The sequence below is a fragment of the Panulirus ornatus genome, chromosome 58 (assembly GCF_036320965.1).
Source record: "Panulirus ornatus isolate Po-2019 chromosome 58, ASM3632096v1, whole genome shotgun sequence".
NCBI classification, from domain to species: Eukaryota; Metazoa; Arthropoda; class Malacostraca; order Decapoda; family Palinuridae; genus Panulirus; species Panulirus ornatus.
Window position 1 is genome coordinate 12710899 of NC_092281.1, and position 27571 is coordinate 12738469.

Genomic DNA, 27571 nt, shown 5'->3' on the forward strand with positions numbered 1-27571 from the left:
GTGGCGAGTCACAAAACTGATAAAAGTATTGAAGGTACACTACATATGCCTTCCCTTTGAAACTACGTGTGAAATTTGAGTCTTTAGCTAGTGTTAATATACTATCACTTGCAGGACACATTTTCACTCTTAACATTAGTCAAATAATCAAGCAGGGAGAGGTAATTTACAAAGAAGGTCGACAAAGGAATTTGATGAAAAAAATTTTGCCCACAATATGTACTAGTAATGTAAGTTACCTATTAATCTGTCTCTTTTGTCATTTTCATGAGTCACAGCTTCTTTAATATCACCACCTGATGGATAACTTGTATTGGTAATAGTTCAAAGCAAATTATTGGCGAGTAAACAGGTGATTGAATGATAACCATGTATTTAAGACAAAATAGTTGAGAAAAACTGGAGATATCAAGCCATTAATTTTAAAATACCATTGTGTATGGCACTTGAAGCACACCTGTACCTACAGCATATTGATTTTGATGTTACTTATACCAAATGGGTTAAAAAAAAAAATTCAAATTGATCACATGTATTTTAACATTAATGAATCAGATGCAGCCAGACATGATGAGAGGATATGTAATGCTGGGAACATTTTTGAGTGGGATGATAAAATTTGACATCAGTGGTCTTAATGATCTTAGCACTTGATAGACCAAAGGTGCCATAGAGGGGAGGAACTTGGGGAATAAAATGAAGTCATTATTATTATTATTATTATTAATTTGTTTATTATACTTGATTGCCGTTTCCCATGTTAGTGAAGTAGCGCTAGGAAACATACAAAGAAAGACCCATCCTCTCACATGCATATATATATGCACAAACATGTACGTGTACATTTAAATATCTAAAAGATGAAATTATTATTATCATAATTAATATTATTTTGTAGCCACAAGAGTCCTTTAATGTGGCTGCTGCAGCCTCAAAGCTGCATTTTATGTGAAAGCAAGGTAAGATAGACTCCTCTAAGGTAAGAAGGTCCTTGAAGATGTTGTACTCTTTTCCATCCATTAATGATGTTATAGCTTCTTCAAAGAAGATTTCTTACAAAAGATGTTACGACTTGCAGATGGAGTCTACTAAAATTAATGAGTGTAATTGAATTGAATAAAGTAAATTATGGTAACTTTTTTCCAGGTTACTGATGGCAGTGATAATGGTGAAGACAGCAGTGGCATTATGGGTGGTATTTTTGCTGGAGGTTTGAGTGGACCACGAAGACAGTACACTTGTCCATTGTGCCCAAAGGCCTTTCTCTTCCCATCTCATCTCGAACGTCACGTTCGGACTCACACAGGGGAACGAACCTTTGCCTGCCCATATTGCCCCCATCGCGCTGCACGGAAAGACCATCTGGATGTTCATCTTCGCACACATTCTGGAGAAAAGCCTTTTGCTTGCCCTCATTGTCCATTTCGAACTGCCTTCAGAAGCAGTCTTGATGGCCATCTTAGAACTCATACCTCTTAGGACCAACAGCTAGCACATTCTCTTCATGACCACCAGCCAGCACACACACACCACTCAGGATTAGTAGCCAGCACACACACACACACACACACACACACACACACACACACACACACACACGCAAATACAAAGAAAATGAGTACCTGGCATAGGCTCGGGTGTTTGTGTGTCTCCATAAATACATAGGAGTAAGAGACAAAGTAAATATATACAAGGTTGAGAGATGTAGCACACAAATAGTAATCACACACACAACACTCTCTTCCCATCACACACAAATAGTAATTGCACTGTTATTCAATGTTTGTAGAAAAAAGTCTAAACAGTAATTTCTGTTTCAAAATTTTGGAGGATCTGCACCTCATGAAGCCTATTGTGTACAAGTATGAGGGAAAGTCCGAATACAAAGGGGCCTCTGCTTCCTGTATGCATCAGATATTCAGTTTGAGTGCCAAATTTTGAGTCAAAATGGGATTTGGGAGTGTAAACTCCCCAGGTTTAAATTGAATGAAGGATTGTTGCCAACTTCAGTGAATCAATATCTTATTTTTCTCCTTTTAAGGAAACCCAATTTTGTAAGAGAGTGAGTGGGTAGCACTGTGACATGAACAAGTGTAGTAAGTTGGTGTATGAAAGTGCAGCTTGCCAAAGGAGAGTGAAATTTTTATTTTTAGTATAACCAGAAGGCAACACTTTGTCAATTGATCATCTAAATTCTCCTCGTTTGTAGGAAAATGTAATCTGGTAATCTTTATTACTCTTCCCTGTATTACTTTTGGGGATGATTTAAGACCACTTGCACTGTCTGAACCAAAAATATTTAGTATGGACTCGGATACAGGAATGGACCAAAACCAGTTCTTCATGAGAAGGCTAGAGATGAAAGCAAAAAAGTGACAAGAGAAGAAAGCACCAGAGAGCAAATACTTGGTGATATGAGAACTGGTGAAAGAACAATATGAAAAGGTAAAACAATTAGAGCAAGAGTTAGGAAAACTGAGGAAGCATCTCAAGGATTATGAAGGGAGTCATGAGACTAGAGAAGAAAGAGAAACACAAATTAGTGGAAGGTGTTCAGGAGATACAACTCCAGAGGAAAGAAGATGAACCAATTAAAAAGCCAAAATCTGATGTGTCTTCTCTGTATGTACCCTAGTTTGCGCAATCAGTGGAAAGAACTAAAACACAAAATCTATTGACAATACTGGGTCAGGGAATCACAAGGGCATTACCAGGAGCATTACAGATGGAGGACAGGACGAAAGTACACATAAAATCCATTGAATCAATATCAAATAATGTTCAGGTGGAGAAAAGGACAAAAACACACGCACAAACTGACAAAAGTATAGGGCAGGGAAGAAGGAGCATTTTCAGAAGCAGATCAGCTGATCATGAAGAATAAGGAAAAGGAATATAGACCCAGGATGACAAAAACGAGGTACACAGGAAATTGAGCAAAGCACTTAAAAGAATAATATGCAGTTAAGAGATGAAGCAGTTGAGGAAGTCAATGTGCAAATTGATGGAAGTTTTAGAAAAGCACAGAGCATACAGGACCAGTGCTTGCCAGCCAAAATTGGAGTTACACAGAAAGGTAGAGGCACAGATGTTGACACTACCACATTGAGGGATCTAGCTGAAAAATATGTGGCACCAAACTTAGAAAGGTTAGTAAAGTAGGAGGCTGACAGATGTAAATCACTGATTATTTTTGGCTGGGAAGATCATACAACACATATGGAAGAATATAAAAACAAGAGGAAATGCATACTAAAAGATAGCTGAGGCTATGGGACTACCAGCAGTAATTTCCATAATAGAGGAAAGAATTTGTGGTTATAACCAAGACAAAGAGGTGACCATTATCGTACAATTTGACTTGAAGTCATCAAGCCAGAAAAGGCTAGAAATCTGAAAGGCAAGGTGGAATTCAATGGAATATTCATCATGTAACAAATACAAGGAAGAGAGGAAGAAAACCTAAAGCAAAAGACAAAAACTGAAGAAGCCACATGTGGCGAGAGGATGAAGCAGCCCAGCAAGGACTGCAGAAAGGGTAGATGCCAAGAAATTGGAGTGTCAGACTGAAAGTAATGTATTCAAATATTGTTAGATTAAGAGTTAGTTGTAAACAGCTGGAATTCAAGGATTGTATCGGGGAAAGTGCACCTGATATTATTGGAGTTGTGGAAACAGAGAGAGATAAGGTCTCACCTGTTCTGCCTAGAGGGGTACATGATAGCAAGAAAGGAAAGAGAAGGTAAAGGAAGAGGTTGGATTAGCCCCCTTAATGAGGGAGTCTGAAGTTCCAAGAAATAGTGCAAGATGGCTGATTCAGACAGAACATAATGGGAAAGAAGTGCTTAGTGGCATCATTGTTATATAATCCTCCAAACAAATGCAACAAAGTGGAACAAATAAATAATTATAACAAAGAACAATCCAGATGGTACATAAAGGAGCAAAACACTCACTTCCTTGAGATCATATAGTACTGATGATAGGGGATTTTAATTATAAAGAGATACACGGGGAATTGGGATTCTCATGATGGAGAGTCATGGAGACACAAGACTTTAGTGTATACAGGAAAATTTCCTGTACCAACATGTCAGTGAGCATATTAGGGTGAGAGGGAATGATACACCATCATTACTAGATCTTATTTTCACTCATACTAGCATGGATTTTGGGAACATTACATATGATACACCAGTTGGAAGAAGTGATCATGTTATGCTCAAGTTTGAATATGTGGTAAAAGAGGACATTAACAGCAGAGGTGAGATGAAATAAAGAAAAATTAAATTGAAGAAACTACATAAACTTCCATAAATTCTATGATAACATAAACTGGGAGATTGAATTCCGTAGCCAGGAACCAGAGCTTTCTTATAAGGGGTTCTGTGAACCATAGAAATATTAGGATTGCATTCAAGTATGTAAACAAGAAAATGTTTTGTATGCTATTTATAACATAGACCAAAGCTGGATTATGCCTCAATTCTGGAAATCACGCCAATCTATTTATATCTCTGCCACCCATTCCCTTCAGGAACTCCCTCAAGGGGATGGCCACAGCAAAAGTCTCCATAACTGGTGAACTTCAGTGCCATTTCTTAGCCTTTAGTGCCTCACCCTTAACAGGCCACTGGAGGAGAGCAACTATAGCACAGTGTTTGCAGAGGCTCCTACCTAATGTTCTTACCAACTACTTCTATTAATGTGTCTCCCTAATGTTCCAACCTACTACTGCTATCTACAACTTTTATCTATTGCTTCAACCATTTTGCTAAAAGCCAGGGCTAGTGCATAGTGTTCACAGAAGGAAAATCTAATTACGAAGAATGAGTTGTGTGACTTAAGTGTTGTCGAGTGTTACTTGTGATAATGAGTTGTGCAACACAAGTGTTGTCAAGTGTATTTGTGATAATGAGATATTGTATGTTTGTGGAAATAAAACCAGCAGTCCATGCGTGGGAGAGGCAGAAAGAAAAGACAGCTACCTGTGTCAGAGGAGTGCAACTTGACCACCAATGAATTGTTGAATCATTATGCAGTAGTCACTAACACACCCGATACCCAGGAGGGTAGCACCGGTAACATACCTCCCTGGTCATTGGTTGCCTACCAACTACTACCTACAGAAACTACACCTAAAAAGTAAAAAGATCTGATTTAGAGGGTCCAGGGAAAAGTAACCAAGAACGTACTTAAATTAAGAGGACTTAACTACAATGAGAAGTTGAGGGCAATAAAGCTGTCCAACATGGGAGGATAGGAGAGAGAAAGAGAACTTAAAAACAGCCTTAAGTTTCTAAATAAGCTGGATGATACTGACAGTGGACGATTCAACAGATGCACCCCCATAGTAACTAATGACTCAGAAGCTAGACAAAAAGATCTTCAGAAATGACATGAAGAAGTACTGGTTTGGTACCATGGTAGTGGATGGAATAAAATAAGCAAGGAAATGATGAATGTTGGCAGTTTGCAATGGTTTGAAAGGCTACTTGTTGGCATAAAAAGTTAAGGAAATGAAGCCCTACAAGTGTACAACTCTTCCCGACATTGTACAAATGGGTTAATACACGCACACACACACACCCCTTATGACCTAAATCTATAATTACACTCATCATGTGCTGGAGTAGCATAATTTTTAAGGTCAAGCTGCACAGAAGTGGCAAATTATAAAGTTCTAGCAATGCCATAGGCATTAGAGGTGATTACAATGTTGTTTGATCTTTTAATCAGTGGCTATGTGTTTGTGTATCTGCATAGTAGTAGATTCCATTTGATCCTTATTTGAACGACTATGTTGTTATATGAGAAGAGCCAGTTATTACCACAGTAATAAACCCCTACTTCGGATGGAGGTTGTGAACATACAAGTACCTGTAAGATGGGGCATTAGTGTTTAACTATTTGCTATAGGTTATGAAGGGATGTGTGAATAAAATTTTTTAAGGTGTTTTATTACAAAACAACTTATGCTGTGATACATTAATAGAAAAACTATTGTGTAAGATATTTTGTACCTAAATTACATCGGCCTTTTGTCATTTTCTGCATTGTGAAGATTCCATTGTATGACATTCTGTAAACATTCCAGTCACCCCCATACTGTACAGAATTATTCATTTTTTAATTGAAATACTTTTGTAATTTGTATTTGCAACTAGAATTCCTTTGATCTATTTGTTTCATGTAACTGCTATTATATTAGCTGCCATATTAGTTTCAAACAATTTCATATTGTGTATATTTATCTCATCCAATTTTTTGATGAAATAGCAGGATGTTCAGGCAGAACCTCAACCAAGCACTGTGGTCATTGCACACTTGACACATGAATCAGGTGTACCCTTTCACACAAAATAACCTCTTCTGTCTTACCATTTCTTTCTTGGTCTATCCTTATACCTACTTGCATGTGCATATATCCTTTTTACAATATCTTATATCAGTTCTTTCCATATATTTACACTGTCAATGGACATGATCTTGTCTTCTGTCCATGCATTCCACATTCCCTCTGAGTCCATTTTTCCCACAATCACATTAACCTATCTTCCATACTTGACCTATATTTCACGAGCTTAAATTTATGATCATATATGTCCTCTAAAGTTATCCACATCTCAGCAGCAGATCCACTTTTATTAATTATTCAGTTTCTTTATAATTTCATTATAATTTGCTTGCCTTTCTGTACCAGATCCTTCAACCAGCCATAATGTGCTTTCCAGATATTATCCTCTGCATTTTCATATCTCAGAGACTTTTTTTTTTTTTTTTTTTTTTGCTTTGTCGCTGTCTCCCGCGTTTGCGAGGTAGCGCAAGGAAACAGACGAAAGAAATGGCCCAACCCACCCCCATACACATGTATATACATACATCCACACACGCAAATATACATACCTACACAGCTTTCCATGGTTTACCCCAGACGCTTCACATGCCTTGATTCAATCCACTGACAGCACGTCAACCCCGGTATACCACATCACTCCAATTCACTCTATTCCTTGCCCTCCTTTCACCCTCCTGCATGTTCAGGCCCCGATCACACAAAATCTTTTTCACTCCATCTTTCCACCTCCTTTTCAAATAAAGAAACGTTGCTTTTATTTTTCTTCTTTATGCACTTGCAAAATAATTTTCCACTATCTCCAACTTACAATAAGTTAACAAGTAAAACAATATCATCTTAGTAGCATGGTTAAATACAATTTCCATCTGTCTTTCCTGTTACGATTCTAATGCTTCCATCCACAACCTCTTAAATAATTTAGTGAACTGTGTGTAAAATATCAACAGCAGATTCTGTTTTTGACAGGGAGTGCTTTATCTCCTTTCTCCTCATATGCATTCATTTTCTCTATAAAGACTATTCACCATTTTAATAGTTTTCTGCCCATAAAGATCAAGTGTAGTTCATAACTATTTGTCCTTATGTACTTGTCCTAGAACAGTAATATCACGAATACTCTCCTTTTTTTCATGGCATTGTCATTTTTTTACCTTAATGGTAAATAAATGTCCATAAAATCATTTTCTTTTGCTGAACCTGATACTAATTATGTTATTAATCCATTTTCTAAAGTTTGTACACTTGTCTTTTACATCAATTTTTCATAATCACTTTGAATTGTATGGCACAGTCCATCCGTCCTTGCAAGCTCTCCCTCTTTTCATTTTGTTTCTTTCGTGCAACAGCAATAAAGGATCACATCATCCCTCTCCTCATTGTTGATTGAACATAGATATTTTTCCTTCACTTCCATCTCACTTTACAGTGTAAGTTTTCATATTATTATCTGTCACTTCCTCATAATGCCGTTACTACTCACAAAAGTACTTTTCCTTTTTCATATGATCTTTCAATTTCTTATTTCCATGACAGTTCTTATGATGTACTTAGTGTGTCCATATATTTTTTGTAATGATGGGTTTCCTTATAATATTTTTATATATTTTTTTTTTAAGTTTCCTTGTCTCCAGAATTTATGAAAGAGTATGTTAAAATCACTATTCAAATTGTATCAGATGTTACCACCTTATCATGAGCCATTGTTCATGTCAATTGTCAGTACATTACTAGTTTGTTTAGTTTGTCAATTCTGTGAATATTAAGGATTCTGATAAACATTCTGAGTACTGCTTTTTTTTTTTTTTAAATCAAAGATAATACAATAAATACTAATCCAGGTAATTCTGAAGTGACTATCACTATCCTTTAGTTCAATATGTATTTTTTCTCTTGTGTGGTATCTATTCTTTTTTTGCATGTGTTCATGTTTAATTTTTCATTCTATGTTAATATACTGTTTACAGTTGCTCTGTGAACAAGTCCATCAAATTTCGTTTTCTATCAGCATTATACATATTGTACATCACTTTTATATTTCTTTAAATGAGCATGCAGTATGTTTGCTAGTAATTCCATTTTCCAGATGCATACAAGAGAACTTTACACTCTTCAGACTTCATCTCTTTCATATGATTTATTTTTCTGTTCCCTTCTCTTTGCCTCTTCTTTCTGCCATATGAAAACCAAGTTTTTTAAAATTTACAGCTGTCATCACACTCACTTTGTCTTCACTTCATTCCATTTATCCACTTCTTTGTTGCTACAAAAGTATTTTACGATATCTTCCCCGCCTTCTTTGGTTGAGTGGCTTATCTCAGTTTCAAAGAAATACATATTATCTCCACAATTAAATCTTTAGTAACACTACATATAGCAACACTTACAATTTTAGACAACAGTTTGCTTGCAGAGGTGAGCCACCAAAAGCAGGTAAATAAAAAGTAGGAATTTCAAAGTTACACACCAGAACAGCTGCCAGACTACATAAAAAATGCCTATTCCTTTTTGGTAGTGCCAGGAACATATAAATGAGCACCAGAGGAAAAAATCACCAATTGGCTCCCTCCTCTGTTCCTTCTCTTAGAAAGTAATACAGGAGGGGAGGATTTCCAGCCCCTATTAGAGTAAGATAGTAAGATCACTATCTTACTCTCCCCTAATCTTACTATCCCTAATTTATGTATAATCTCAGATGCTGTTTACTGATGACATGGCTCTGGTGGCAGACACTTGGAAAAACTGCAGAAGCTCATGTCCGAATTACAGAGGAAGTGTGAAAGGAAAAAGTGAGTTAACGTACATAAAGATTCTAAAGGTTAGCATGGGAGAGCCAAGTTGGTTGGAGCGTTGGTCTGAATGGTGAGAACCTGGGAGAAGGGGAGCATTTTACCTGCATGAAAATGGACATGGCAGCAGATGTAATCATGGAAGCTGAAATAAACCATGGGGAAGGTTGGGGGTTATAAGGACCTGAGTGTACTGGGGAAAGTGTGGAAAGAGAGCTTACTTATTGTCTGTGAGGGCAAACATGGAAATGTTTGATGGTATAGTAATCCCAACATAGTTGTAAGAATGTGAGGCATAAAAACAACGAAAAGCAACATTGCTTATGTAATAACATAGAGCAGATTTGTTTTTAGCATAATATTATTCATGGGATAGGGGAGAAAGAATACTTCCTACGTATTCCCTGCGTGTCATAGAAGGCGACTAAAAGGGGAGGGAGTGGGGGGCTGGAAATCCTCCCCTCGTTTTTTTTTTTTAATTTTCCAAAAGAAGGAACAGAGAAGGGGGCCAGGTGAGGATATTCCCTCAGAGGCCCAGTCCTTGCTAATGCGGGAAATGGCGAATAGTTTGAAAGAAAGAAAGAAAAGATTATTCATGCAAACTAATTACAATATTTATGGAACTTGGAATGAAATGAAAATTTGGGTTTTGTTCTTACTTAAGAAACATGAGGTAAAATTAGTAGGACGGAACATTAGGTAGTAGTAGTCAGTAGGAACATTAGATCGCAGCCTCTGCAAACACTGTGCAAGAGCTGCTGTCTGTTTGTGGCCTGTTAAGGAAGAGGCACTAAAGGCTAAGAAGCAGCATTTGAGTTCACTATTTATAGACTCTATTACCATGGGAACAAGCATCACAGATACAGATAGACTAAAGATGAATCTCATAAAGCAAAACTACAACAGAATCTTCAGTGCATAACTATATGGTATTCAGACTACACTTAGATTAACTATGCCATTGCCAAAAAAGATATTAACAGTCTACTTGAATTCCTAGACTACACTCCAAGCCTTATCACACAATGCTCCAATGCACCTGCTAGTTCATGAAATCCAAAACTGGATTGTAAGAATACACTCAAGAGCATAAGAAAGTAGAATTCTGCTGATTTACTGGCAATGTTATTATCAATAGTAATGAAGTAGCAGATGCTGAGACTAAAGCAGCTATAACCAAAAATCTCTACAAGAGAGTTATACCTCAAAGTGATTTTAGGAGCAGAATAAATAATTATGTTTGATGTAAATGGCAAGCTAAATGGGGCTTGGTGTTGAAGTGTGGCATTCCTCCTACAGGAATTCTTTGTTGAGTGAGGATTGGTCATACTAATATATGACAATGACAACTGCAATAGTACCCTGAAACATGCACAAAAGGAATTCCAAAAATACACGAGTCTCTGAGACAAATGAGAATTGCATAATCATTGAAAAAAATATAAGTACTGGAGAAACCTCAAACAATAATGCCAATGTAAACAGTCTGCAAAAATTTTTAAAGAATGCCAAAACAGACAATAATGTATAAATAGTTTTTAAGTTTTTGATATATTTTACATGAAGCCAAAATATATTATATGAAAATATATTTAAGTTTTTGGAGAGAATGAGTGAAGAAAGATTGACCAAGAGGATATATGTGTCGGAGGTGGAGGGAACGAGGAGAAGAGGGAGACCAAATTGGAGGTGGAAAGATGGAGTGAAGAAGATTTTGTGTGATCGGGGCCTGAACATGCAGGAGGGTGAAAGGAGGGCAAGGAATAGAGTGAATTGGAGCGATGTGGTATACCGGGGTTGACGTGCTGTCAGTGGATTGAATCAGGGCATGTGAAGCGTCTGGGGTAAACCATAGAAAGCTGTGTAGGTATGTATGTTTGCGTGTGTGGACGTATGTATATACATGTGTATGGGGGTGGGTTGGGCCATTTCTTTCGTCTGTTTCCTTGCGCTACCTCGCAAACGCGGGAGACAGCGACAAAGCAAAAAAAAAAAAGAAAAAAATATTTAAGTTTTTAGGTATCGTTTCCATACTAAAAAGTTCTCATTTAAACATTAGGTTCTAACTCTTCACAAATCCAACAAAATGAAATTAAATTATATCCATGTAGGGTACCTATAATATACAGTGTCTGCAAGAAACATAGACCATCCTCGATATATTTTCAAAAGCAACAATACAAGCCACGGTTTATTATAGGTACAGGAATATGACGTTCTCAGGGTGATACTGTACACCTGGTCACAGAGACCTGGGTTTCCAATGGATGTTCTTTCTTTACTCTACCTGGCTGTCACTTCATTTTGGGAACTTTGCTTCTGAACACTGTATTTCTTCCACCTGTGCTTCAAAGGTTCTTACCTTTCTAAGAGGAGAAAGCCTGAATTCTTGCCTAGAAGCAAGAAAATGCGAGTACACAAGCTGTCTAGACACACTGGGCACTCACAATGCATGATCATGTGGCTGCTTCCTGCAAGACCTCATCAGTACCTCGCCTCATTCAGATCAAGACACTATGGACCTAGAATAATTCAGCAATCTTGTCAGTTCCATACCCAGATGTCTGAAGATGGTGATCAAGGCCAAGGGAGATATCAAAGCAAAAAAATGTGAACATCACCGTTGAAAATGTATGTGTAGGTGGACAAGGGTTTGTGCAGACACTGTATTGTTCTTGAGTTCTCAGGCAAACATGAATTTGTCAAGATATACAGACAGCTAGATACTGGGGTGATGACATTAATGTTTTCCCTACACTATGTCGTGCTAGGTTTTAAAAATGTCTTGTGATGATATTAATGCCTTCCCTACACTATGTTGTACTGGGTTATAAAAATGTCTTAAGATAGATTAAGTATTCATTCATTAGGCTTCCCTTTATTACTCAACCATCCCTTGTGGACTGCTGCTATATTATTTCAAAACATCTAAATACATTCAAATTTGCCTCTTTTCCAAAAAACTAATATGACATCAGAACTCTTTCCAATTCAAAATATGAGAACTTTGGTATTAAAAGAAAAAAATCCACCAGCAAATTTCATTAATACCTCTTCAGCAGCTAACAAAACACATCCAGTGAAGCCAAATGTAACATTCCAACACTTGGCCACCAAAATTAGACTTTCATATTCACTTATTCTTACACCCATCACTTATACAAAACAATCTAAAACATTTTTACTTTCATAATTTCTAAGGATTGGTATAAATTCATAAGAATGAAACTAAGTAATGGGTAGTTGCTTTTTATTCATACTTAAACACATTCTGAAAATCTTATGTAAAATTCATATACATAATTTATATTTTGTAGAACAATCTATCTGTAAGATCATATAATTTTTTCAAATAATAAAAATTATATTAGTCCTGAAAAAAATGCTATCTTGAAAAAGAGAGTCAAATTGTATAACAGTGATGAAGGCACACTCAAATAACTAAGTATACAACTAACATGGTTTTCACAGTATGTAGATAAATGGGATTACTACAGTGGCTACACCATCATTATCAATGATCCTGGCTATGACTATGTGACTAGCTGCGACCATCATGCTAATCATGGTCTCCGGCCACTGTTAACATGGATCATTAATATGTCATACTTGCTAAGGGTATCTATCACCAGAGCAGATGGTTAGGATAATGTTTTATTATTACCCCACATCAAATCATTAAATATAAGTGAATGTAGCATCACACATTATGGCAGCTTATGATGTTCTATTGATCACCTCTTTTATAATACATTTGTATAAGAATTTTGTATTTCTAAATCTTCTCTATATACAATGCTGTTCATAAGTCTTTTCCCAGTACCTTCATCACAGCCCATTTGTCATTTCCCAATTGTTCATACCAATGACTTCATCCATTCAAGAAAAGGCATAAAAGGGAGGGAATCACAAAAATATATACCAATAGGTTTTCAATAACTTCTAGATTCAATGCAGCATTGACTACTGACAACACAATACCCTACACACTAAAATTAATAGTGGAATTTGGCATTTGCTACAAACAATATGTGCCAACTGCATCATCATTAGCAATAAATTAGGAAAAAATCAATTATATCTGTATTGGGGAAAAAATCCAAAGGGGATGATCTGAGAAATCTTTTACACTTTCAGAAGGATCGTGTAGGTCGTTTGCTTGTCTCTGAAGTGGTGCTTGAGGGCTTCTCGTCATTTGGTGAAGATTCTCCTTTAGAAGACTGTGAGGCAGGTTTCTCCTACATTGCACAAACATGTAAAGAAAAAATAAAAACTAATAATAAGCTTTCTTAAATATCAATCCCAAAAGTTAACCTACATTCTAAGACCCTTTTTAAGATAAAGAACATTATAAGTCATTCAAAATATCCTCAAACAACATAATATTTGTACTTATGTACAGACTGTACTACCTCAACTGATATACCCCTGTGCCAACCTACCTCACTCTGTACCATCACTTTTCTGTCAGTCCCAATAATCTTCATCCTCTCATCTCACTTAGAAGTAATTATTCTCTCAACACATCCCTAAAACATCAATAGTCCTTCCAGCATTGTTTCAGAATACTAAATCACATTCAATCATGTTTAAAAAACAAATTACTACCCTAACCACATAAACTTACCACTCAGCCCTTATAGACCAATTTTCACTGGCATGCATTACTAAGGGGTGCACCAATGAACAAACCTGAGCAAAAGTTGATGGTTCACAATGTATCAATAGTCCCTCAAGAGGTCCAGCTATGTGCCTTACTTTTATGATTTAATCATTCTACCATCCTTGCTGAATGTATTATCCTGATATCAGAATATCTAAACTTATCCATCTTGTGTAGAAAATCATATTGTAGACTTTTTCCTAATTTTCAGATGCCATTATCATATTTTCAGTCGCATTACTGATTTGTCATTTCTTCTAAAACACAACCAAAATATTTTACCTATTCTTATAACTTGCAAAAGTAAAGAACATGTATAATTACCCTTATTACCAAAAACTGGTGTTCAAATGATTTCACTGTGCTGTACAGGATGAACCTCTCTAGGCTGGCAACCTGGAGACCTAAGCAATGCTAAATCATAAAATTTTCTGGTTCGTGGGTAGTCCCCTATAATCTACAATTTTCTTTTTCATACTATCTGCCATTTCCTGCACCAGCAAGGTAGCGTTAAAAACAGAGGACTGAGCCTTTGAGGCAAATCCTCACTTGGCCTCTTCTCTGTTCCTTCTTTTGGAAAATTAAAAATGAGAGGGGAGGGTTTCCAGCTCCCCGCTCCCTCCCCATTTAGTCGCCTACTAAGACACGCAGGGAATATGTGGGAAGTATTCTTTCTCCCCTATCCCCAGGGATAATAATCTACAAATATAGAAAAAATAATTTTGCATATCCTTCACACCATAATAATATAATAAAAGGTGATGAGAATACTTGAAATATACATAGCAAGGCTCTCCTGCAATGACAGGTCATACGATGACATTTGAGAATCAAGGTACAAACTTGGAATAACACGAAGGGCTTGCAATAGTGACATTCGAAAAAAATTCATACAATTAATTCATGATTTTGAATATTTTCTTCCATTAGTAATGATATATCAAAGGATACTGCAAGTCTTTTTAGTCTTAATGTCTCATAAAGATGTCAAAGCAAAACAATATTAGATTCCTAGCCCACAAGCACTAGTAAAATAACCTGCATTTTTATTCCAGCCACTGAAGATCACCCCATAGTGAACACCAAATTTTCATGTTCTTAATGTGCTTTACAAGTCAAAACTACCTACTTAAAAACAATGAGAAACATAAGGGTGTAATACATCAAAAAACATGAATATCACAAACCGGAATGGATACATTTACTGTGGAAGGCTTGACAAACCATACATTATCAAGGCAGCAATCATGCCTGACACTGTACAAATAAACACTAAAAGCTAAGCTTATTTCAGCAGTGGTTGTGGGAGATGACTCTAAAATCTATTTGCTCTGTCAGTGTTATAAAATACATATTAACTAATAACTATGTCCTCTTAATTTGCTGGTATTTTATTATTTAAAGCAACAGAAGAATAGTATGCCATCATAGATGAAGAGACAAACAAACAGACCATGTTTTAAAAGTAATAATGCATTTTACGGTGAGGTCAGAGCAAAGGAAAATTCAATTTCTAATTCATGAGCTCTGTAAAAACTGTATGGATTTCTTTACCACCTACCACCTATTCATCTTTTAAGGACATACTTATATTTCTAACATGGTGCACTTCATACAATACAGTAATGTTCTTTTTCTTTAATAACAAATTAACTACGTTCTGTCTTCTTTCCCCATCATATATTTCATAATGATGGCAGGGTATTATATTTCAAGCTTTGTATCCCACCCATGTGCTTACATAATCGACAAACCTCCTCTGCTACCACCATCACCACCACCAAAACTTTCTCTTTCAAATTAATTTTTGGGATTGTTTGGTTAATTAATACAATATTCCTTTTCTCTAACTATAAAAGTATTCTAAAGTCTGGTAAATTCCCAATTTACGGGTACCTCAGGAGTAGCTATCAGCAATGGATTCTTTTTTGTATATCAAAAAATCAATTTAGGCATCCAGGGGAAATTATATAAGGTTTTTAAAAAGGTTTAAGTATATTTCTAGATGTGTTTCTCTTGCATTCACCCCAAAATTTACAGATCAGCATGGCCCTCCCCAATAACAGTTACAGCTTTCAGAGGTTCTGTTTACTTCAACAAGGTTCTCCTTTACTTTTAGCCCACAATTTGATGATAGACCACTAAAATGAAATATCTCCAAGAACAAAGTACTATTGTTATGCAAGGGGATGTTGTATATATCACGTATACATTTACATTCAACACTTTGTATAATTACATACATTATGCAGAATTTCTCTTAATAAATATCACAAAAGGCTGACAAAAATTGGTCTGGGCATGGGTGAATTTAGATTCAGACACAAATCCCTACCTCTTATATATTCAAGTCCTGGAATAACATATACTTAAATAAAATATTGCATACTTTTTCTTTTTTACATTAAATATAGACCAGTAAACCCTCGATATAAAAGACCCCAATTGACGGATTTCGGATTTAATAGATAAGGCAAATAATTATACATTAATCAATAATACAAATATAAAAATTGAAAAATCTCAAACGCCCTACCATGTGCATTTCATATTGTACTTGTTTCTGGTAGCATGGGGTGTACTTGCTATGTTTTGGTGTCAGTCTGCCTCAAGCTATCATGTGGTCAGGTTGTAAACAGAAAATTATGACTTTATTACACAATTTTGCAATCCTTCCAATTCAAGATGGCATCAAGTGATACAGGAGTAAAAAGAAACCATGTGAACTGCATATAGTATAAAAAAAAATGGCCCATAAGTTACATTCGATTTAACAGACTCGGCATTAAAGGAAACCCCCCTCACCCCTATTAATCCATCAAATCAAGGGTTTACTGTACTTTTATCTACCTGAAACCCTACAACTTTGTGGAAAGCATGAGCCATACTTCCTGATCGTCTGAGAGGTGGGGAAGTGAGTGACACCTAGCTATTTGGGAAGGATGCATGATTTCTCATTGAATACAAATTCACCACTATTGCAGCCATGTATATTTATATTTCATATGAATCAACAGTCTGCTTCATTAAATAACGGAAAAGAGAAATCATTAGAAGTCTTTGTTATACATATGTGTTATGTCATCACTTAACATCTTGATCTCTCACTATAATGTACATTCTAACACATTTTAACTAATTTATATTAACCCCTTAACTGTAAACTAAAGTTTCCCTTCTCCAGCCCTCATGATTCATGTTTTTCAGGTTGCTAAAATGTATTTAATCTTTCAAGTTCAAAGATATTAATATACAATTAAAAACAAAAATCACTTCAGAAATATATTTCATTCACTACTTTCAATAAGAATGTGCAGAAGTTCTGAAAATGCTTCAGCCCAACATGCTAAAAAGTGTGGGAGTAAAACCTGAGTGTATATACCACTGTGCATGCTTTGTCATTTATCTACACCAAAAAATCTATAACCAATCATCATTGTTTTATCTCATATGATTCTTCTCTTACAACAATCAACATGACTCTCTTTTATACTTGATCATTGTTTCCCACATTGGCAAGGCAGCACCAGGAACAAAATCAATATCAATAAGCAGAAGCGAGTCAAAGGATGGGTGAGGGGGTAAATAGTTCTGGGTGCACTAAAGAAAGTATGGAGAGGTCAATGTCCAGGAGGGTAATAATGAGTATGGTTGAAGGTACAGCAGTCCCTTCAATGTTATATGGATGCAAGGCATGGGGTATTGATGAGGAAGTGCAAGTGCGAGTGGATATGTTGGAGATGAAATGTTAAATGACAATATATGAGGTGAGGTAGTTTGATCAATTACAGGATAAGAAAAAGGTGAGGAAAGAAAAAGTGCATGGTTAAGAGGGCTGAAGAGGGTGTGCTGAATTGGTTTGGACATAAAGAGAGAATAAGTGAGAAGAGGTAAACAAAGATATATGTGTTAGAAGTGGAAGGATCAAGGAGAATGGAGAGAGTGAAAAAGAAGTTATCGTGCCTGAACATGCAGGAAAATGAAAGATAGAGTGAATTGGAAATGCACTGTCAATGGACTGAACCAGGGCACGTGAAGCATCCAGGGTAAAACAAGGAAAGGTTTTTAACACGTATATCCTCTTTGTCAACCTCTCCTCATTCATTCTCTCCATATGTAAACATGTACAAAATATAAAATGGAAAATAAGTATGATAAAAGTGTGTACTGTATATACAAAATATGTAAATGATATGTATGAGTAGCATGAAATTACTACTGAGGCCCTAATCAAGACCATTTTATTAACATTACACATTTTTTGTATACCCTAGCCTGAGTTAAGCACCCATTCTCTTGACCATCCCCCATGTAAGGATGAGCATATAGGCTGACTGTGGACCAACTGCTAAAACCAGGATTTGAACCTTTGTAGTCAACCCTGGGTGAATGTAGAATAAACTCATGACTGGAAAAACTATAATCTTCGTATACTTACAGAGGTAACTAGTATCCATGCTGCCTAACAAGGCTCTCTCCTGTCCCCAAAACACCTTCTATACCAAAATCTTTAGGTACTTTTTCAATAATGTACAATTTAGATATATTCTAGAAAAAATCTTAATGTCTTTTTTTCATAAATTTTGGGACAATGTCCCTCACTGATGTTTTAGTGCAGAATACCAGCACTTCTGTGGTAGTTTAAATGTCATTTGTCTTGAATTCTGTAGCTCTCCTGTTATACAATGCAGTATTCCCAAGGCATGATTACTAACCACACTACTTACTATTTACTCATTTCTGTATAGTATGCTTTTCCCTTCATAACCAGTTTCTGTTACTTTACAGGATTCCACACTATTCAGGAAACTAGAGAGGATCCTCTAAACACTCTGGGTTGTTGAGGATCTACTGTACAGTTGTCTCTGATGCAGAGCACGTATGCACTGAGTGCTGAGCTGATACTATGTTACGCAAATTTCAGACAATGCTGCGGCATTAAGAAAGCTGAAATACCATACTTTAAGAAGCCAATTGGGAGTATCCAACAATCTGACAGCAGTTTACTATATGACTGTCACTACAACCGTGCCATGTTACCTTCACTAATTATGTTAATCTTACCTCACTCTGATCTGCTTCCTTAGGATCCTTCAACAACTTCAGTACAGGTTTCCTAATGACTCGTGGCTTGAGGGCTAAGCGGTTGACCTGACTTACGTTCTTGGGCTTCTTGATAACCCTACGGATTGTTGCTGTGCTTCCTGGTTTGCTGTGCTCTTCTTCACCTCCTCCCTCACCTTCTTTGCCTTCACTACGAGTTCCGCCACTTCCTCTGTTGGATCTGTTGCTGGCCCTGCCACCTCCAGTGCCACCCCCACTCCTTGGTCCCCGTTTTACAGATAAACGCTGATACTCTGAAACAATAAATACACCAAAAATTCAATTATTTATTGATTGAGCTTGATCGCCATTTCCTACGTTAGCAAGGTAGCACTAGGAAACAGACAAAGAAAGATCCATCCACTCTTACACATATATATATGGACATAACAAACATATACATTCATATTTTTTTCATACCTATTCGCCATTTCACGCTTTAGCAAGGTAGCATCAAGAACAGAGGACTGAGCCTAAGAGGGAAAATCTTCACTTGGCCCCCCTCTCTGTTCCTTCTTTTGGGAAAGTAAAAACTGGAGGGGAGAATTTCCAGCCCCCTGCTCCCACCCATTTCAGTCATCTTCTATGACATGCATGGAATATGTGGGAAGTATTCTTTCTCCCCCATCCCCAGTATATATGATGGCTACAGACTGAGTGTGAACAAATGTGGCCTTTTTTGTCAGTTTATCTGGTGCTACCTTGCTGATGCAAGGGGTGGCAATGCCATTTTCTATGGGGCAAGATGAAGGTAAGCGAGTATGAATAAGTACATGTGTATATATGTATATGACTGTGTATGCATATATGTGAATTTGCTGACATGTATATGTATGTATATGTGAGTGTATGGGTGTTTATGTATATGTATACCCCACATGTATGTACATATTCATATATGCTCGTCTTTATCCATTTTCCAGCCCCACCTCACTCCACAAGAAACATATATTCATATTTGCTCGTCTTTATCCATTTTCCAGCCCCACCTCACTCCACAAGAAACAGCATCATCACCCCCTGCAACAGCAAGGTAGCACCAGGAAATATATGGAGAAAAGCCACATCCACTCACATCCATTCTCTAGCTGTCATGTGTAATGAATGCACCAAAACCACAGCTCTTTATCCATATCCAGGCCCTACAGACAAGAGGCACTTGTATTCCCTTATATTCTGCCAAGTGAAAAAAAATAATCATTAACTTGCAAATATTTGCATGCCATGATATCCGTCTTTGTCTAATGAATATATATTTAAAGATTTGAACCTCTCATCATTCAGCTCTGAGTTACAGCACTTGGAAAAATATAAGATTTTTCAAGTGAATCCCTAAACATGTCTCAAAATCTAATCAGATCATCATCTCCACAGTGAGCACTAACAGTTAATGCATGAAGTTTCTATCATATGTTGTTCATGAGTTACTGTGCTGCTGTACCATGAATGTGTCCACAGACAAACAAACATGGGTAAGATGTCCCATAAAATTTTTTATAGCGGCCTGAGTACTGCATTAGCCTGAACAATACATTAGATAAGGTAAGGTATATATAATGAATATTCTTTTTATTTTGTACATGCCATTTCCCAACAGGAACAAATGAAGAAATGGCCTCACTTGCTCATATCCACTCTCTAGCTGTCAGGTATAATGCACTGAAACCAGAGCCACCTATCTATGATCAGGTCCCACAGACCTTTTCATGGTTTCTCCTGACCCCTTCACATGCCCTAGTTCAGCCCAATGATATCACATCGTCCTAAGTAAACCATATCACTCCTTATTGCTCTATCCTTTACATGCCTCACACCCTCCAGCATGTTCAGGCCCCAAGCCTTCAAAGCATCTTTCACTTTAGCAAGGTAATGACAGGAGTAAACATGGCCTCATTTACTCAAATCTACTTTCCAGCTGTTGATCTGAACCCCTATTCACAGTCAAGCCCCAGAGACCAATCCATATATTCCTAACACTACTTCATATGCCTTAGTTCAGCCCACAGACAGTATGTTGCCTCTTGTGCACCACAATAGTCCAATTCATTATACCCAAAGGATGCTTCTCATCCTCCTGAATGTCCAGGCTCCAGTAACTTAGGACCTCTTTCACTCCAACCCTCCATCTCCTTGCTTTACCTGTCCTCTTTCTCTCTCCACTTTTAACACATAAATCCTCTGAATCTTGATTTAACATGATCACAGCACACATGACAACCTACAAACCACATTCATCCTATCCCATACAGCTGACTGAGAGGGGACAAGACTAACAGAACTGACTGAAGACGCTTTTCTAGAACAGTTAATCAAAAAAGTAAATAGAGGTAAAACATTCTTGATCTTGTCCTCACCAAGGACACAAACTTAATCAACTCTTGTGAAGTAGGCGAGAATTTGTCAAATAGCGATTACAGTTTGATTAGATTACAGATAAATTTAGATCATGAAATAAATGACATCAAACTCTTGATCCCAGATTATAGGCAAACAAATTTTGAAAACATTAGACACAAAATCAGCAGTACCAACAGGACAAAACTTCCTGATGTTCATATGGTAAAGAAAATGTGGAATAATTCTAAAAACACCCTACTTGAGACTGAAAATAAACATATTCCACAAATTACAAAGAGAAATTGCAATATTTTAAAACCATCATGGATGAATAGGAGAATAAACAAACTAATTTGCCAAAAGAAGAAAACATATAGGAAATTCACATCAAAGGGATAAAGAGAAAGTAAGAAAGTCATAAGACAGAGTAAATGAGGAAGAAAAAAGAATTTCCTTGAAAGTTAAGAACAGTCCAAAGGAATTCTTCACACATATATATAAGACAAAGGAGGACAGTAAAAGGAATTGGACCATTATGAAATGAACATGACACACTAACTACTGACAACAGAGTAATGGCTCCGTATTCACAACTAAAGAAAAATCTAAAATACTGCAACCAACGAAAATGTTTCAAGGATCTGAGGAAGAAAAGGTGAAGGTTAGAGACATAAAGAACTCTGAAGTCCTTAAATACCTCAACCAATTAAATCCTAACAAATCCAATGGCCCGGATAACTTAGCTCCAAGATTTTCAAGAGGTCAGGATGCAGCTGATATACCCCAAATCAAAAATATTCAACAAATCTCTATTGGATGGTCAGGTGCCAACTGACTGGAAACTAGCAAATTTTACTCCTGTATATAAAAAAGGAGACAAAATGTGTGCCTTGAACTACTCCCAATTAGCCTTATGTCAATGTTAGGTAAAACAATGGAAAAAATAATACAATATAAAATCATCAAGTTTCTAGACGATCACAAAATCATATCAGATGACCAACTCGTTTCCCACGACAAAATATCCTACCATACAAATTTGTTGGAATCTTTTGATGCTATTTAACAGACTTGGAATGAAAAGTACCATCTGTTGTACTATACTGAAATTTCTAAAAGACTTTCGAAAAAGTACCTTAAGAAACTTTTTAATAAACTCAAAGAACATGGAATCGGTGAAGAACTCTGTACATGGATCAGAAACCAGCTTACTGGAAGAAAGCAGTGTGTAGTATTAAACAGCAAAGCTTCAGACTGTCTAAACGTAATGAATGGTGTGATACAGGTCGGTCCTAGGACCCATTCTTTTCGTAACATACATTAATGACCTAGAACTTGGTCTCATATCTAAGATCTTCAAATTTGCTGATGATACTAAACTAGGAAGTAGACCTGTAAACAGACATGACTGTGAAATGATTCAAAGCGATCTTAACTTACTAGCAGAGAGATCAGACAGATGGCAAATAAAGTTCAATGTAAACAAGTGTAAAGTTATGCACTTTGGAGACAAAAATATACGTTACCACTACAAACTATTCAGAAACTCTCTAACTAAATCAAATGAAGAAAAGGACCTTAGAGTTGTCACTAGCAACAATCTAAAGTACACTAAGCAGTGTCAAGCAGCAAGTTAAAAAGACAACCAAATGCTTGCTTTCATAGCCAGGAACATCAATTGCAAGACACCAGAAACAATTCTCACATTTTCATAATTCTCCAGTAAGAACACACCTTGAATATGCAATCCAGTTTTGGTTCCCAAACTATAAAAAGGATGAGGAAAAATTAGAGCAAGTACAAAGCTAAAAGATAAAGTAAGGACACTGGAAAAATCTTTTCCTTTAGGTGTGTTGAGCACTGGAATAAGTTATCATCAGACGTAGTGAATGCTGAGACCATTAATACCTTCAAAAATGGTTTAGACAAATATTTTATAAATTCAGGTTTGCACTTGAGAAAAATGCCAGAAATGAACTGTTAAATGACAGCAGTGATGGGGACAGCAGAAGGCTAATGTGCAGCAGTGAGGACTTGTGATAGCTTAAAAAACTGCTGAGAAGAATTACATTTTCCCTGTCAAGGTAAACACTTTTTTTTCCCCCGACAACCCAGTCATGGGCAAATCAGGCCTCCTGTTGTCTGTCTTTCTCATGTAAACTCATCACTTTTACCTTGCTGAATGTCAAGCCTGATACTTCAATATATCTGACAGTCCTTCTAAGTACTCACTCTATTTCTTTTAAACATATATTACAATCTGCATGTGCTGTTCATTAACTTCCTCATTACTGTCTACCTAAAATCTTGAAAAATGCTTTACTTCATACAGTTCAGTTTCATATTACTAGCACAAAATCTAAAGCAAAAAGCTATAAGTACTGAGATATGTAGATGGCTAAAGAAATCTGTTTCTAGTACACCTTCAACATACTTTTTAGGATCTTGTTTCTCTTGACTGGGAGGGTTCTTCTTCGAGTCTTATACCCTCCTAATCTTTTCTTCGGGTCACCCAATCGAGATCCCTTTACTAAGGTTGACCTCTCACTTGATCTGGTGACTCTCTTGGTTAGTGGGCGAGATCTACTAGGTGAGAGCGGACGTTTTCCTCCTTCAGATTTTCGGGATTCAATCCAAAGTCTTAGATCATCTGGACGTCTGAAATACAGTCACACTGTACTAATTAAGAAAGAATGAGTTTTTGTCTAATGTTTTGAAAATAAAGAATTACAAGTGATCACATATATCAGTCTGCCTTTATCGTAATTTAAGGTGTCTGAATGAAAATCTAAACATGTTACTGTAATTTTCATACTGACAATCATGGCATGTAAAAAAATTCATAGAAGCTAAAGTGTTTCTTATGAACAACGTTATGATGAACAGCTACATATAACAAAATCTTAGTGTTACCCAAATGTAGGTGCTAAAAAGGGTGGGGGACTCACCTGCTTCTGTTCTTATCTCTAGGTGAAGTAGCTCTGCGAGAAACTCGAGGTCTTGTAAGTGGACTCCTCCTGGTAGTCTGAGTAGCTGGTGATGGTCCCAGCCTGTCCTCTATTCTCCTGCTCCTATCCCTATCTCTACTTCCTTCTCTTCTCCTGTCTCTTGCTGTATCCCCCCGATCACTGCGACCAAGAGGTGAATGGGGGCGCCTTTCATCACGCAATCGGTCCTTTTGGTGGGCTTGGCTTGAACTTGAGTGACTATCTTTACCCCAACCCCTGACATCACTACTGTTACGATACTCTGAATTACGTTCTGCTCTTACGCGCTTTGCTGATTCTGCATCATGAGATCTTTCACGTGATCCAACTCTTCTCTCCGATTCTTTTCTCTTATCTCTGTCTCCTCTACTCCTGTCAGTACCCCTTCTGTCAGTAACACTTCTGCTATCTCGAGTGGGACTTCTGGTTGTGCTTGAGATACTTGCTTTGTTGCCATACCTAACAAAGTACATCAATTAATTAAAACTCATGTTTTCTTGTATTGTACATTTCAACTACAAGTACAGCAAGGAAATGAGCACTCCTATCCTTTGTCAGCTTCCTGGGTTAACAAAATCTATTCCCAGAAAAGATACAAATCTGTATATGATTTATCCACCTAAGGAAACTGAAATGAAGCTACTGATAATACATGAACAGCAGTGGTATATCTAGGGTATGGCAGGTACCCTGGGCGCCACTTGAAGGGGGCGCCATTCAACAGGTTTGTTTTTTGACATATACTACCCGACTGACATTTTTAACGGTCTGGTTTTGCGAGATAAAAAAGAAACACCTACTTTTCAACTATAGTAACATTTTGCTACTATCAGTTGCATTACCGCTTCTACATTATAATTTTGATCAAACAAGTCTTTAACTTTAAGTCTTTTAGAAGAAGGAGACACTATATATATATATATATATATATATATATATATATATATATATATATATATATCCTTTGTCATTCTTTCCTCACTCATTCTTTCCATGTGTCCAAACCATTTCAACACACCCTCTTCTGCTCTTTCAACCACACACTTTTTATTAGTAAACTTCTCTCTTACCCTTTCATTATTTACTTGATCAAACCACCTCACACCACATATTGTCCTCAAATATGTCATTTCCAACACATCCACCCTACACCACATATTGTCCTCAAATATGTCATTTCCAACACATCCACCCTCCTCCACACAACCCTATCTACAGCCCATGCCTCACAACCATACAACATTGTTGGAACCACTATTCCCTCAAACATACCCATTTTTGCTCTCTGAAATAACATTCTCGCCTTCCACATATTCTTCAACACTCCCAGAACCTTTGCTCCCTCCCCCACCCTGTGACTCACCTCCGCTCCCATGGTTCCATCCGCTGCTAAGTCCACTCCCAGATATCTAAAACACTTCACTTCCACCAGTTTTTCTCCATTCAAACTCACCTCCCAATCAACTTGTCCCTCAATCCTGCTGAACCTAATAACCTTGCTCTTATTCACATTTACCCTCAACTTTCTTGTTTCACACACTTTATCAAGCTCAGTCACCAACTTCTGCAGTTTCTCACCCGAATCAGCCACCAGGGATGTATCATCAGTGAACAACAACCGACTCACTTCCCAAGCCCTCTCATCCACAACAGACTGCATACTCTGAGAATATACTTGGTATTAAAGAAATATCCACTCTATCTTGGAATCCCACATTAAAGAAACAGCTAAGTCTGCCTCTAAGAAACTGGGAGTCTTGTTTAGATGTCAAAATTTCCTTTCTCCTGAACAGATGCTCCATTTAAACAAAGGATTGATCCGTCCTTGTTGTGGAGTACTGCTTTCACATCTAGTGTGGTTCTAGCTCTGCAGCCATACTTGACGACTTGAGTCGAAAGCAGTCAGACATAAACTCTCCCAGGCTAACTTCAAAACTTGACCTGCTTACCCTGTGCTGCAATGTTGGTTCACTTTCCCACTTCTATAGGTATTACTCGGGTATTTGCTCCAAAGACAAGCTGCTTGTGTGCCCCACTAAGTAATACTTGCAAAACTACTGCATCACATAGTCACTGTGTGGCCATTGGCAACTCAAGGGTGGGCCACTTCAATGACCGTTTCTTTCCCTACACCTCATAGCTTTGGAATTCTCTACCCTCTCATGTCTTTCCCTACAACTATGATCTGAAACTTTTCAAAAGACAGGTTTTTCAATTCCGCCAAAATTTGGCAATACTTTCCCTTGTCTCTTCTTTTTCATTTACCTCTCTGTATTTCAATTAAGGCCCAGCCTTGTACAAGGAGGTGATAAGCTGCTCAAAATATAACCAACTCTTGAAAATATATAAACAAAATTTTAAACGAAGTTCATGCCTTTTCTAGATCTATGCATGGCTGGAAGTTTAGTACTGCGAAGAGGTCATCTAGCATATGATCTCCCAAACACAACACTGTGTCAAATATATATTCTATACATACCCAGAATATAAATTTTCCCATGAATATTTTTCTATCATGTAAAAACAGTTATCCATATAAAGCTATTACTACACTCTCACAAGAAAATTATGAGGAGGCTAGAAAATCCTGCAGCTACATCATGCATCTGGCAACACAGAGAGAGCTGCATTATCTTGAAAGTATGCACACGTTGATACAGAAAGGTTAACCATATCCAAGTGAGTCCTACATCATCACCACTGGGAGAAAAGGTCCTATATATTTTCCTTACTAAATACGCTTAATACATTTTTTTCTTACTTACTGCCACACAGGGAAGTAGGTCATGAAACTGACTTGCACCGACAAGTAAATTTTTTCCCTGTAAATTATATAACAAATCTAAATACTTGATTACTGAAAAATGCACAATACCAGATGAGGTCCAGTCCCAAATTATTTAGAAGACTGGTATTCCAAAAACATCATGCAGAATGTTTAGAACTTTTCTAAAAATCTTACATTCATTTTTAATACAAAATGTGCAATTTCCAAACCTCTCCTTTGACCTTGTGTGCTCATAGCTCTGTTCTCTGCTATTTCTTGTTTGCCCTCTCAAGTACGGGCTCCTTGGAGAAGGTGGTCTTCTGCTAGGTGGTGAGGGAGGTCGTCGAGGGGAAGTCATACGTCGTGGTGGGGAAGGAGAACGGTACTGTGTTGCGATGGTGGGCTGTAGTGCTGGGCTCCTTCTGCTGCTTGACGTATATCCTATGTACAAAAACGAATGCAACAGGTAAGTAGATTTGACAAGATATTTTTTTCTGAATCATGTTTCATCAAAATCAGACCCTTTTTGGAAAAAAAAAAATCCAACAATCCAACACTATAATCATCGAT

General features: G+C 37.0%; 2 protein-coding genes across 8 annotated transcripts in view; one reads left to right on the plus strand and one right to left on the minus strand.

The window, feature by feature from the left end:
• LOC139766521 (uncharacterized) overlaps positions 1–8157 on the plus strand; it is a 185941-nt gene extending 177784 nt beyond the window's left edge. Inside the window, exon 7 of the mRNA XM_071695278.1 lies at positions 1147–8157. Within this exon, the coding sequence (XP_071551379.1) occupies positions 1147–1479 (333 nt within the window). The 3' untranslated portion in view covers positions 1480–8157. The remainder of the gene's footprint in view (positions 1–1146) is intronic.
• A 4223-nt stretch (positions 8158–12380) lies between these two features.
• The window catches only part of LOC139766520 (uncharacterized), a 57856-nt gene continuing 42665 nt past the window's right edge, over positions 12381–27571 (minus strand). For 3 of the 7 annotated variants that reach the window (XM_071695267.1, XM_071695266.1, XM_071695265.1), the window contains 5 exons: positions 27232–27442; positions 24196–24693; positions 23682–23905; positions 18872–19164; positions 12381–13382 (listed from right to left, as the gene is read on the minus strand). In XM_071695267.1, the coding sequence (XP_071551368.1) occupies positions 13278–13382; positions 18872–19164; positions 23682–23905; positions 24196–24693; positions 27232–27442 (1331 nt within the window). In that variant the 3' untranslated portion in view covers positions 12381–13277. The remainder of the gene's footprint in view (positions 13383–18871; positions 19165–23681; positions 23906–24195; positions 24694–27231; positions 27443–27571) is intronic. The other 4 variants (XM_071695272.1, XM_071695270.1, XM_071695269.1 and 1 more) reach the window with 2 other exon arrangements.